General features: G+C 38.8%; 1 protein-coding gene across 1 annotated transcript; it reads left to right on the plus strand.

The window, feature by feature from the left end:
• The first annotated feature begins 8,308 nt into the window (after positions 1–8,308).
• On the plus strand, positions 8,309–13,557 carry ppm1ab (protein phosphatase, Mg2+/Mn2+ dependent, 1Ab). Its single transcript, XM_079475123.1, has 4 exons — positions 8,309–8,627; positions 8,815–8,882; positions 9,252–10,112; positions 10,540–13,557. The coding sequence occupies exons 1-4, from the start codon at positions 8,609–8,611 to the stop codon at positions 10,681–10,683; spliced, it is 1,092 nt and encodes a 363-aa protein (XP_079331249.1). The 5' UTR covers positions 8,309–8,608; the 3' UTR covers positions 10,684–13,557.
• The last annotated feature ends 1,720 nt before the right edge of the window (positions 13,558–15,277 follow it).

Raw genomic sequence — 15,277 nt, forward strand, 5'->3', positions numbered from 1 at the left:
CAGAAAAGTAAGTTCAGCCGAAATTAATATATATTTATGTAAAAATCCGTAAAATCTAAACTAATGCAACCACGCCTAAAGTGCAAAGTGGTTCAGAACATTGTCTTAAATTACAGGAGAATGTGGACTATTCTCTTAGAAATTTTAGAAAATAGCGTTATCTTGTGTTTTCACAGCTAACTACGGTGTGTGTGGAAGACTAAATCTCTTACAAATTATAACACGGTGGTGTCAAAAGATAAGCTTATTTTACCAGATTGTTTCAGTGGCAACAATGTGTTGTGTGGGCCAAACTTAACTTCCGGCAAACCTCCGCAATGAATCAATACATGTTGAGTAGTTTTGATTTGATACTATTAACAGGCAACGAAAAAATCTTATAAATGAATATGAACATAAATTAAAACAAATTGTTATATTGATACCAAACACAGGCCGGAAGTTAACTTCGGGCCAGGCGCCTGAGTCTGATATGTAACAGCGTCTTTTGCATTGCAGTCAATGTGTATGCCTAAGCGATTCGTTTTATTTTATTATAGGTTGCGTGCGGTGAAACATTTATGTCAGTGTTCAAAGAAACTATAAATTAATTATTAGTAATAATTAAAATAAATAATGTTATATGGGACTGGTTATATTTAGTTGCGTAGAGAAAACGTTTTAAATAGTTATTTGTTTTTAAGTAAGGGTATCATACACTAATGTTTTAAGGAGTGATCCGAGGAAGTAGTCTAATCACTTGGCAATAAGACACGAGTTACTGCAAAGGGGGTTTTTCCTTTACCATTGGTATAGGCAATATAAAAAAGTCAATAGTTACAAACTATTGCCACAAGGTGGCCTCAGAGTCTCATTTTCGTTGCAAAGACATACGGTTGAGTTCAGCCCATTCATAATTTTAGTTTGTAAATTAGTGTCCTTTTTAGGAAATAATAGGCTACACATAATATACTAGATTGATAAACATGCTACATCTCAATTTTAAATTTCTTCCAATAATCAGTGGAATTATAATTGTAATTTTGATCACTGACAAGCAGCTGTTTATTCAAACTGTTTTTTATATAAATGCACAACACACACACACACACACACACACACACACACACACACACACACACACACACACACACACACACACACACACACACACACACACACACACACACACACACACACACACACACACATGTACATTGAAACATCCAAGCCTGATAACCGAGTGCACTTTTATTTTGGTGCATTTGACAACAATCCAATGGAATCTGCCATCTGAGGACCATTCTTACTATGCAGGCAAAGCAGATGGCCAATCAAGTGAGAAAGTCCTAAATTAATACATATATCATATATGCATGCCTGCACAAATGCAGTCCCAAACTGAATACTGATCTACTGTACTCTGCTCATTTAAAATCAATTTGCATAAAGAGCATGAATTGTGCATCAGTGTTCCATTTCTCTTACTGTCCCGTCATTTTATTTCATATCGCTTAATCCTCCATATTGAGAACATGGATCATAATGTATTTGATGAGATGAAGGTCATGATGTGTCATGTTGAATTCAAACGGCCTCAATTCTTTGTGGCAAAGGTTCAACAACTTGCCAGCTTTTGTGGAAAGTATGTACAATTGGCATTTCACAAGTAAACATAAATTCTTAAAATCGACTGTGTGCGTGTCACTTATTAATCACGATAAAAGACAAAATCTAAATATATAATAAAATGAGCACATTTGCACAATATTTATAGTTATTATATGTAGTTAATATATTAAACAAAAATGTGCACACCTTAATAGACTTTAAGTGTGACAAGTGATATTCAAATATCTCTCATTTTCGTCTAAGAAATCGTCTCTGAACAGCAAGGCCATCCTTACAAAGAAACTGAGATACTGGCACTCCATCTTAACTTTCAGTTACATCAGAGAATTAAAAGAAATAACCAAGTGTACAAATTGGGCCATGGATTTGTGTGTGCGCCATTTTAAGACAGAGAAACTCAATTGGTATTGATAATCCACAGTGTTATAGATTGTAATCCCTTCTGTTGGAATTAGGGACACTGGCAAAAACTCAGACAAATTGTGATTTTGCCAGATATTAAGTAAATCCACTGAAACTAATATTGCAGTTGTTCACTTGGTTGGTCTTGCCAGTATGCAATAACAAAAAGGGCTTAGATTTTTTTGTATTAGTGGGAATGTGAAGATTTCATATGGAAGTTAATCTTTAATCTCTCAAAATAAAGTTCTGCATATATTAGTAACACACTTTAGAATAATTGTGTTTTTTTACTACTGCTGACCGGCTATGTTTTGATACATTTAATATTTAAAATAAAATAATACGTCTGATTACATGCTACGGTTGATCCCAAATACAGATTGAGGAATTGTTTATTCTGAATCGAATATTGTGAGAGAATACTTGATCTCTGATTTGACAGACAATAACAATGTCCATAGACATTAATGTTTACAATGCAAATACATTGCTATGTTGCCTGAGACAACTGGAAGATAAGTGTGTCATGTTTATTGTTTGTTGGACAAAAAATAACACCAACCTGATTGAGAGCTTTTCTGTGGCAGAAATATCATCTCTCCGTCCTTGAGAAATGTTGGAGGAAAAAAAGACTGACAAAAACATATTCAGAACTGCTTTGCTTTGGCAAATAAAACAGCAACAGCTTCCTGCATGTAAAAATAAACTGCCCTATTTTCTTTTAGTTTCAGTATTAAGTGGCTATGGAGCTGCAGATGTGAATTTAGAGGTGTTTATTTGACAAGCCTGTTTGCTTCAGGTATCTCCTGAGACAGAAGATGTTTTTGAAGTGTGGTGACAGGACTGTGATTCGCTTGCTTCACACGATCCCAGATTTACAGCAGCTGTCGTTGTTATTGTTTCAGACAACAGAGTCCAAATACATCGTCTGGGATTCAGAAAGTGGGGGATGTTGTTGTGGCACACTGCTCTTAACATTATACCTGTTACAATTCAGTGGTTGGTGTTCATCCATCCCTTTCATGACTCGTGCTGTATGTTTGAGAAATTGTCAATGAATCAAGAGGAGCAGTTGTTCCTTAGCTTGTTCTATAGCTCTAAACAATTTAGCATAATTGGTAACAAACAGATCAGTGCAAAATTCAGAATCACAATGGAAATCTGGCTTGAGGTTCTTTCGTTCAGGCCTAATGCATCTGGTGTTTAGAGCAGGGAGTTACTTATCCTAAGTGCTTGCCGCATTATGAATTACACACTTAAGTCACCCTGCAGAGAACATATCTTTAATATAAGACGCTATTCATTTGGACTTCCAGCCCTAGATGAATTATTTACCAGGTCATTAGCTTTACGGTGAAGCCTTCCATCATGGAACAAAAGCATGGCAAGACAACACTCTTTTGACCATGACCATTGGATTTTAATGCTGCTTAAGACACATAGAGACATTACACTCAATCAAATCCTAAATTGTGTTTCTAAAAAATATATTAACCCTAAAATATTATATTTTCTATGGCTGACGGGCACATTATTAAAAGCTTGATCATAGATTACCAAATGTAGTGGTTGTCTACATGCTGATGCTGGCATATACATGTTAATAGATATTATATCTATAGTCACGTGCCTGGTAATTTCTGGTAAAACTGTAAAGACAGTTTTATCGGATGCACAACCTGGCCCAAAGTTAACTTCTGGTCTGTGTTTGTTGATCGGTCTGCCTAATGGCTGATAATATAACTATTTATATTTAGTTGATTTATATTCATATTAATTTATATTCAAATTGTATTGTGTAATAATTGTATTAAATATACCATTTGTTGAATTGATTTCAGAAAATCAAGCTTTGGGTCATGACCGAAAGGACAAGATCCCGGATACAGGCGGCTGAAATGAGCTTCCTCCGCAGAGTGGCTGGGCGATCCCTTAGAGATAGGGTGAGAAGCTCGGTCACCCGGGAGGAGCTCGGAGTAGAGCCGCTGCTCCTCCACATCGAGAGGGGTCAGCTGAGGTGGCTTGGGCATCTGTTACGGATGCCTACTGGACGCCTTCCCCGGAAGGTGCTCCGGGCCCGTCCGACCGGGAGGAGACCCCGGGGAAGACCTAGGACACGCTGGTGGGACTATGTCTCCCGGCTGGCCTGGGAACGCCTCGGTGTCCCCCCGGAAGAGCTGGAGGAAGTGTCTAGGGTGAGGGATGTCTGGGCATCTCTGCTTAGACTGCTGCCCCCGCGACCCGGCCCCGGATAAGCGGTAGAAAATGGATGGATGGATGGATTTCAGAAAATATCTGCAGGGACTATTCTTTGCTGATGTGTACCAGAATGGATAAAAGTCTGGCTTTAAAACATGGTTGCGTTTGTATAAGCTCATTGTGCAAAAACGTAATAAATGTAGGACTTAAAAATTAACCAAGGGTAAGAAATACAAAGTATTACATTGCGCTGTAACTCACGTTTATAAATTAGACGTTATTATAAAATGCATAAACAGCTGTATTGTTCATTCAATCAGGGGGCGTCAGGCGTCTGTCATGCCTCATTGCGAACTGCATGATAGGCTGTATGAGTGAAGTGGAATGGACTCGCATCCCTGCAGAAGGCTTTCTGTCATCACTCCGCGAGAGATCCGTCAATTCCGCTCCGGGTTTTCCATTGCCCGCTCACAGTCTCTGTGTTCACTGACTCCCTGAGTCGCTAACAGCAGATGATGGTTGGTCCCACCGACAGGTAGATTATGTACAACACTTTACAGCTAGTGCTTGATCCGATAAAAGTAGTATTTTGGTAGTTTGTTTTTAGTATTTTTGTCGAAAATGTATTGTTTTTGTTTCAGTATTGTTGGAAGCCTAAATGATTGAAATCGATATCGGTGGTCTAAATGAACACCACATTGGCTGTTCTTAGCCTTCACAAAAATTAGGCAGGAGACTGTGATATATAACCAAAATAATAGTTGGAAATTAATATACAGGACAGGCTGCTAACTTTTAAAACAATCACTTGAAAGCAATATACACCGGACTACGGAGCGCGTGAAGGGACAAACATCTCGCGCTTTTTGTTTTTATCTGCGTATTGAGGTCAACGTTGGATATGTACGAAGTTGAGTTCTTCTGACATATTCATTTAATCCGCAATAATATATAAATACTCAATTAAAAAAAGTAACCTGCTTAAGTTAAAAAGGCCAAGTAAGTTATGAAAAGATTGTGATAGTGACACTAGTGTGTTTAGGCCTTTTTATTTTTTAAAAGGTGGAGCCATTTTTCTTGACAAACTCGACTTGGCATTAGACCTTTTAAGAAATATAAATCTCAGGTACAGTCATGAAGTGGCATTATTACTACCATTTCTGCCGTACTAGTAGATTTTTTACTATTCAATAGTTAAATGTTTTGGACTGCTTGGTGCCTCTATTAATGAAACACAATTTAAATATAGTTAAACTATCACTTCTTGTTTAATGAGATACTGAGGTGGTCTTACATATTGAAGTACAGTGTATCCAGAAAGTATTCACAGCGCTTAACTTTTCCACATTTTGTCATGTTACAGCCTTATTGCAAAATGGATTAAATTCATTATTTTCATAAATTCTACAAACAATACCCTATAATGACAACGTGAAAGTATTTTGAAATAGTTGCAAAAACAGCACATGTACATAAGTATTCACAGCCTTTGCTCAATACTTTGTTGAAGCACCTTCGACACCAATTAAAGCCTTGAGTCTTTTTGAGTATGATGCTACAAGCATGTCACACCTATTTTGGGGCAGTTTCTCCCATTCGTCTTTGCAAGATCTCTCAAGCTCCTTCAGGTTGGATGGGGAGCCTTGGTGCACAGCCATTATCAGATCTCTCCAGAGATGTTCAATCGGGTTCAAGTCTGGGAATATTCACAGAGTTGTCCTGTAGCCACTCCTTCGTTATCTTGCCTGTGTGCTTAGGTTCATTTCCAACAGGACAATGACCCTTCGCCCCAGTCTGAAGGCCAGAGCGCTCTTCATCGAGGATGTCTCTGTACATTGCTGCATTCATCTTTTCCTCGATCCTGACTAGTCTCCCTGTTCCTGCCGCTGAAAAACATCCCCAGAGCATGATGCTGCCACCACCATGCTTCACTATAGCGATGGTATTGTCCAGGTGATGAGCGGTGCCTTGTTTCCTCCAGAGTCGACCTTGCCATTCAGGCCAAATAGTTAAATCTTTGTTTCATCAGACCAGCGAAATTAGTTTCTCATGGTCTGAGAGTCCTTCAGGCGGCTGTCATGTGCCTTTTACGGAGTGGCTTCCGTCTGGCCAGTCTGCCATACAGGCCTGAATGGTGGAGTGCCGCAGAGATGGTTGTTCTTCTGGAAGATTTTCCTCTCTCCACAGAGACATGCTGGAGCTCTGTCAGAGTGACCATCAGGGTTTTTGGTCACCTCCCTGACTAAGGCCCTTCTCCCTCGATCGCTCAGTTTGGCCGGGCAGCTAGCTCTAGGAAGAGTCCAGAATTATGTACAATCAACTGCATTTATCACAGGTGGACTCCAATCAAGTTGTAGAAACATCTTAAGGAAGATCAGTGGAAACAGGATGCACCTGAGCTCAATTATGAGTGAGAACTTGTCTGTGAATACTTATGTATATGCGCTTTTTTCGTTTTTTATTCAAAGATTTTTGTCATTATAGGGTAATGTTTTGCAGAATTTTGAGGAAAATAATTAATTGAATCCATTATGCAATAAGGCTATCACAATTCATACAGAAATGAGATTCAGCGCTGTATTATAAATAACAATTTACTTTGCACAGGGCCCATGTGATATGCCCCTGCTTTCAATACTGCACATACGTTTCTAATGTCCCTAAATAATCATGGTCTTCCGTTTACATACTGTATAACTAAACAACTATTCACTCCCCTATCACAGTAACACAGAGCAGATTGTGTGAAATTAAACAAGCATCCATAATGCTGATAACATCTGATATAATTGGCATTTTTTGTCATTTTGTAACAGAAAGTGTGATGCGAGTCTGACGGGAGGGATTGGGTGATGTTTTTCCAGCACCAGACGCTGCCTTTACTGCAACGTTATAGTTGATTTTATCTTTTATTTTTACGAACACTTTTAATCCAAACCCTAGTGTCTGAATCTAGTGTGTCTGATATTTGACCTGTGTTTTGAATTCCATAACCTTTTATGTTTTACTTATAGTCATTTTTTCTTGTACAGCTGCTTTGTAACAATGAAAATTGTAAAAAGCGCTATATAAATAAAGCTGACTTGACTTGAATCGCCCCCATCTCCTATATAGTGCACATTTTGGGTGTCCGCCATTTTGTAATGTTGGTCGAGTTCTGAGTGACCAACTCATTCCCTGGGCATTTCCAAATGGAAGTGAGCATCCCCTATGCCTTATACTCCCTTAGAAGGGCTGAGCCCTTGAAGTTAACTATTTGATGGTTGAAAGGGATTACTGTGTCTCGTGTATGCATTTGGAACTCCCTCCACAAAGGGAATGACTGGAATGTAAGCCTGACAATGCACTCTGAACACAGCGCTCGTTTGTTGATAATAAACAACATTTTTAATACTTCTTGTTAAATATTGTGTAATTATGTCTTATGTCACTTAGTTTTTTCACTCCACTTGTTATTAATAAAGGGAATACATGATAGAGGAAACCGATAAAAAAAAAGTATTTCTCCTCTTTCCTCTGGACAAATTCTAAATATAAAAACCACCACAAAAGAGCATCCATAAAAACAGCCGGGATATTAAGTTGAAAAAAACGTCTGCATAAATTTTAACAACTTGACATTTTTTTATTGTTTATAAGCAATAGAGTAGTACACGTGTCTGCAGACAGGGGCTTCCCACAAAATGCGTCATCTCTGGATAGCCCATGAAAATATGTCGTGGCAAGAAGGGATACAGCTACGGCCGGAAGTGATGCGAAATCTTACCATAAAATAACAATAAACTACATTAGGTAATTCCTACATCTACCTCAACCCTAAACCTAACCTAACTATAAAAACTGTTCAGCGTGACAATACAAATCGGTATCGAAATGCGCATGCCCAGTGGAGGTAGCATTGATATGCCTTCTAGCCAAAACGATGAATGTGTACATTGTCCTACCTACAGCGCAATTGGCTGCTATTTCTGTTACATCAAATACCGACCCAATAATAACTGACAACCTGTTACATTGATTCTTCCATAATGGTTGAAATTATTATTGTATGCTGTTTTTGTAAACCTTTAAATACACCAAAAGCACAGTTAAGCGTGAGCTGCAAGGATTTGGATACAGACATATTCGTAACACACCAGTCGTTTATTCTCATCAATGAATCTATTTTCAGCCCTTAGCTGCGTGGCAGTGATGTAATATTTTGTGAAAAAGGGAACGCGCGAGCCGCTGCAGCATCCGGGTCTCAAACAAAACCCGTCATCGCGCAGAGAGAGAGAGAGAGAGAGAGAGAGAGAGAGCGAACGAGAGGCTCCGGTAGCCCCCCCTCGGCAAAAGAAAAACACCGGAGCCAGAAAATGCCCTACCGCCCAGCGGCGGACTCCCTTAATGGCTTCAAATGATGCTTTCCAAACAACGTGCGTGGTTTTATTTGCTTATTTTTAATCTCTTTTCGTAAAACAACAGCGCATTCGTTCTCAGCCTGTTGTCGTTAGTTAGTTAGCTAGCTAGCTAGCTGGCTAGCCATCGATTGACGCGTGTTGTGGCTGTCAGCGTAACCATTGCATTATACTTTTATTTCTTCTGCCTGGTCCTGCTGCAAAGTGCGGTCAAGGCTGGTGTCTGCGGTTTTTGCGCGTGTTTTCATTCAGCAGAGAACACTAGGAAGCTGGGTAAGTGATATTGTGACACTCTGATGTATGTTTAATTGTGAGAGTTAGCTTCTTATTACTATGACGATTTGCAGCAGTTTGTATACAGTAACGTTACGCCGAAGAGGGCAGTGGCTTTAGCACATCATACAGTTCTGTAGTATTGGCTTACATGGCGTTACATTGCAGTGATCAAACTTGCATGGTCTGTTTCGTAAGATACATTTACTTATACATTTGCTACAAGCGCACCTGTGGCTTATCATATATATCATGTCTGTCACATGTGTGAATATCTTGTAATGTGTCAGTGATGAGTGACAGAGAGTCGACTAATAAAAATAAAACCACCTTATGCTCACTTTGTCTTCTGGTCTTGCTGGCCAATAGAGCAAAATAAGAAGAATGGGTGCGTTCCTAGACAAGCCAAAGATGGAGAAGCACAATGCTCATGGGGAGGGGAACAGCCTGCGCTATGGCCTTAGCAGCATGCAGGGCTGGCGTGTGGAGATGGAGGATGCACACACCGCTGTAATGGGTCTGCCTTACGGCCTCAGCCTTTGGTCATTTTTTGCTGTGTACGATGGACACGCAGGCTCTCAGGTTGCCCGCTATTGCTGCGAGCATCTGTTGGAGCACATCATCAGCAACCCAGACTTCAGGGGAGCAGGCACGGATACAGGAGGCGAGCCATCCGCGGAAAACGTGAAGTCAGGAATCCGCACTGGTTTTCTGCAGATTGACGAGCACATGCGGGCCATGTCTGAACGCAAGCACGGGGCGGACCGCAGTGGTTCCACGGCGGTGGGCATCATGATGTCCCCTCGTCATTTCTACTTCATCAACTGCGGTGACTCCAGAGCCTTGCTGAGCCGCAAGGGACGAGTTCACTTCTTCACCCAGGACCACAAGCCCAGCAATCCCCTCGAAAAGGAGCGGATCCAGAACGCCGGCGGTTCGGTCATGATCCAGCGGGTCAATGGATCTCTTGCCGTTTCTCGTGCTCTTGGTGACTTCGACTACAAGTGTGTGCATGGGAAAGGGCCCACAGAGCAGCTGGTGTCCCCAGAACCTGAAGTCTATGAGATTGAACGTTCAGAGACGGAGGATGAATTTGTGATCCTGGCTTGCGATGGCATATGGGACGTTATGGCAAATGAAGAACTATGTGGTTTTGTGCGCTCACGTCTGGAGGTGACTGACGACCTGGAGAGAGTGTGTAATGAGATTGTGGACACTTGTTTGTACAAGGTAAGGTCAATCAGATAAGCAATGTTTGGCTTTAAACCGTTTGAGTTGGATGCTAATATTACGAGATGCAATGTGGCGTAATATATGTTGTCTAGACAACTGTTGTGTTTAACTTTGTGGCTCTTGTGTTAGCTATTGCCACAAAAGTTTTGTCATCATTTATTCACCCGCATGTGATTCAAAACCTTCCGCGGAACACTAAAGAAGACATTTTGAGAAGTTTCATTGTGATTTTAGGACCATACAATGGAAGTCTATGGGACCCAATCTTGTTGAGGCACCAACATTCTTAAAAATATCTTCTTTAGTGTCTGATTAAGAAAGTCATAAAGTTTTGGAATGACATTTGAACTATCCTTTCAAGAACAAACATTGAATTTTTTGGCTGTGACCCTAACCTGCCCTATTTTTCTTTGTGTGTCAACAGGGTAGTCGTGACAACATGAGTGTGGTTTTGGTATGTTTTCCCGGTGCTCCGAAAATCAACCCGGTAGCTGTGAAGAGAGAGGCAGAGCTAGATAAGTTCCTGCAGAACAGAGAAGGTGGAGCATGTAAAAAGGCGAATAAATAAAATGTACTGCAACGATAAAGAGAGTTTGAAAAGTGAGCGTTCTTAGCAGTTTACGCTCTCTGAACGAGTATACAATACAGTTAACGTAGTTAGGGTTTCCAAATAACGAATCCCCATATTGGAGAGGAAAGACTCACTGGTACTGTATTAACACAGTTAGCACAGGGTCAATCTAACCGAGTCTAAAGAAACACAGTATGAATTTGAATATTTATTGCCAATGTTGAAAAGCACCTACACGATTTAGGTGTAAACTGTAGCTTTACTAGAGGTTTTATTTAATGCATCCCAAATCCAGTGCTCCAGTGCATACTTAATGCCAGTATTGACGTATTATTAGTAGCTAAATTATGTTAAGTGCAATTGTAGACTGTAGGATATAGGATGGTCGAGTTTTGAAAAGCTGCTATAAGTAGAGGCATCTTCTATTAATAAATGAGACCAAATTTGCGAGAATACAAATGTTTGTTCAAACAGAGTTGATATGTTTCGTTGGCGTCAGTTTGTCCTCATGGCTTAGGCTAGTTCTAGTCCTCCAGTTGTACACGCATGTGTTCTGGCTCCTATTCATTAGTATCTGAAAAACGGCAGTCATTATAAATGCGCGTGAATGTCAGGGCTACTGCTGATTATCTGAAATTGACACTCTTTTTATTATACATGGCCTGATGATGCAGATATCTACAGCATCGTCAGTCGCCATGAGGATATTCTTCTGCATGATTCCTGTTCTGTAGCCGTGATATGGAACATCGCTGCCTTGGTCCTAATTTACAGCGTCTACACTAATTAGAATTGATAGGCTAGCATTGGCACCCCTACCGCATCTGCTTGAAAGAGTCAAATTAAATCCAGTGGAGACGTGGTACTCGAGCATGCACTGGACAGATAGCACGATAAGATGTGTACACCTCCTGCATGTACGCTACGTTAAGTAAAACCAGGGATAGCTCTTATTAAGATGACAGAAGTTTTATACTCGGTCAAGAATTTGTAAAGTATCCATTTATTACCCTTAAGGAATAGCTTTCGTCTGAACTAAACACAGTATTTGAAAAATGGTTTTAATGTTTTACAATGCTTTACGAGTTTACTACTTGTTGCCTCAAACTGACAATTTGTCAATCCTCCAATTTTTCTATGTGACTATAGAGTAAAACTAATTAACTATTTGGTTCATAGAGTTGGATTTAGGCAGTCAGTACTTTTTTGTCAGTACTATGATTTAACATAGATTTTGGCAACCAAATTTGGTGAAGGCTTTTTCTTTACTCTCATACCTTGATGGATTTTTATTAGAATCCACCAAACTTCGTAATATGTGATGTGAAAACAGAAATTGATTATTTTATTTAAATTCCCCCTTATAATTGAACGCTCACACAACTTCCTAGCATGTCTCTGTGTATTTTAAAGATATTTTTAGCTTTAAGATGGGTTAAACTGAATGAAAAGTGTGTGCCTGTTCTAATGATTGTAGGTCACTTCAGGACCATATCAGTTTCCTTAGGCTTGGGTTTGCTGTAGTGTTTCCTCACTGTTTGACATCTTTAGCTTGAAAAGATAATCCTCTGTTTATCAAATTAGCCTTAATTATTTTCTTCCAAAATAACACATTTGACATTTGTATACTTTACAAGACATGTGTTGTTTATATACCTACAACAAGCAAGTAGGTTCTTTCGGGAAAGCCTGTAATTGTGCCTATGATCGTGATTCTATGGCCAATTGTAGCATTTCACTTGACTTTTTGGTCATCTGACGTTTTGTTTGTTTGTTCTTTAAATGGCATGTGTACATTCATTCATGATTTTAAGCAAAATAGGTCCAAGCACACTTTGTCCGGGCAAGTTACGCAAACTTCACTTAAATGATCGCTGCGCAAAGCACAACTCAAACCCTCAATAAATTGGGTGGGACTCTTTACAGAAATATTGCCTTACTAAAAAACAAGACAGTTATTATCTGCCTTGTATAGAAGGTTGCCTTGTTTTTTAGGTAGTTTCCTGGAAACACTGTAGCACTGCTGAATATGGATACATTTAAGAATAGTAAACAAGTCTGTCTGTCTTTCTTCCAAATTTTGGCTCATTGGCATGTCAGTAACCAGCCGGCAAATGAAGCAGGCTTTTGTAACACGTGTATTCAAAATGTATCTGGAGTATAAGTAGCAAACATGACTCTCGTATTGGCAAATAATTGTACTGTGTTGTATTGTGATGTTAGTTCCTACATTTTACTTTACCTCTCAGGTCCAAACTGACAAGCAAAGAGGACACTATTTATTTTCATTATTTATTAGTCTTTATATTTTACCTCTAGACAAAACTGTCAATGCATTCCATTTTATTTAGCCAAATAAGCACTACTAATGCAATTAAACGCTTTTCTTCTTTTTTCCATGTATTTATTGTTATTTGTGAGTTAAATATATAATCGTGTCATTATTCCTCCATGTAACCTGAAAGTTATGCGAGGTTAAATAACATTACGTTTGGGTTCATGTACACAAAGTAGATTATTCACCTTCAGAAGTCTCACCGTTCTGTCATAGTTGATTGGTCCAAGGTTGATGATGTTTAAGGTTGCAATCTTTGATTGGTCCTTTCTTATCCCAACAGACTGTTTGTGTCTGTATGTTGTTCAATTTTACCTCTCAGAAGGTAACTGTTTTATAAAGCTCATTTTGAAAGATTTTTCAAATACTATTTCATAGAAAAGTATTTCAATATTAGAGGGTGAGCACCCAGTATTTTATTTCTTTATTTTTTATTTTTGTACATTAGCACCCGGGTATTGGCAATGTAGACAAAATGTGATCTTGACATTCTTGGCTGTCAAAGATGATTCAAATAAAGTTATTTACGTAAACTCAGATTTTGTGAGCTTGTTTTGTTTATGTTGTAGTGAAAGGATGTTGCTCATAAACTTTGGATTTGGTATCAGCCCCAGGGGATATTTAATAACATCATTCTTGACAGATTGGAGCAGCGAGGCACGAGTCATGAGGACAATGATTATTAGACTTCCTGTCATTATTAAGCAGTGACTCATGCTGTGTTTTTGCTCTTTTCTCTATGTCAATATGCTTCCAGGTTATGTAGAAAAACCAAGTAAGATTTTTTTCCCAAGCTGCTAGCTACATTAACGTATTTTAAAATGTATACACACTTCCTTTCCAAATACAGTACTTTCCAAAATGTCACTGAACTATTGATGAGAAAATAATATCATGGCCTCCACTTAAAGGAAATTCTCAGATTAAGGGGAATATTACAAAAAGAGCTCTTGGTTATCCATCACAATGTAAGCCGTTTTCTAATAAAAAATAAATAAACCTTTCTATGGTCACTGCTCATTGCCACAAAGTCAAACATTATTTTTGGCAAGTTGTTACATGAGGCTTGGGAACTAAAACAAACTGTCAAGCTAGCATACCACTATGAACAAGATCCAGCCAGGGCTGTACAGTGTGACATATATGTTGTATATGACATATATGCTAAGAAGGCATTTAATACTGTAGCACACTTGATACAGTTTGGAAGGTGCATAAGACTCAAAGAGTTGTTTGTGTGAAGTGCGTTTGTCGTTGTGCTTGTTTGTGTGAGAGGTAAACTAATGGCGCACCACTATTTATTTTTAATTTGTTTTTAAAACTTGTTTTACGGCTGAATAGAGTAAATTTTTCTAGAGCCCTGATCTGTGTGATGTGGGAAAATGTAGGAGAAATCGAGTGAGCGGAATTGTACTATTTAAATATGTCATCTGCTTATTCCGCATGTGCGGTGACCAGGAGGGCACGTGCTCGTGTCACTTAGTTTTGTCGTGGCCACAAGATATTACCTAGTGGGAAAGTAATATTAATTAGTCAGAACATCATAGCATGATGAGGCCACAACATATTTTTAATGTTTCGGTCATAAATGAATAGGTTTGATTTGCAATATGGGAGGGCTGCAAGATAATCTCAAAATCATAATTTTTTACATTATTTACCTTTATATTGTAATTTTAATTATTAATGTAGTTAATAATTGTAGTTTTTAAATCTTATACTTCACAGTTCCGATCCTAGATGTCTGGGGCAAACCTAAGCAAACCGTTGCGGGGCCCTTGACTGCCAGTTATTTCCTGGAATCTGTGTGTGCGTTTACACACATATCGTAAAGATCCCCCAAATAAACGTGACGTGTTATGTGCAATCTATTTAGTCGTAAACGGTTAGGGCTGTCACGTTGAAAATTATTTGCTTTTATTACCGCTTTACATCTATATTTATTGCCAAATATAGGCCTAAATCAGACCTATTGTTGGGTTATTAGTATGTAGTATATATTGTTGCATTTTAAATGTTAAATTAAATATTTGGCAATTGCAGAACAAACAAAGAGAAATAAGAACAGCGCTTTTCTCTATAAGTAAGAGAATGATTAAGCCCAGCCAGTTGATGCTGGACTGTCGAATGTAAAAAATAAAAGCATATTGTTTAGGCTTGTTCAGTACATTTAGCAGAGTCTCAATATAATATATTATTGAACGCAACAGAGTCTTAAGGAAGTACAAATGAGCCAGTATTTTTAGCAGCTGCACC

This window comes from Barbatula barbatula (genome assembly GCF_947034865.1).
Source record: "Barbatula barbatula genome assembly, chromosome: 15".
Lineage (NCBI taxonomy): Eukaryota > Metazoa > Chordata > Actinopteri > Cypriniformes > Nemacheilidae > Barbatula > Barbatula barbatula.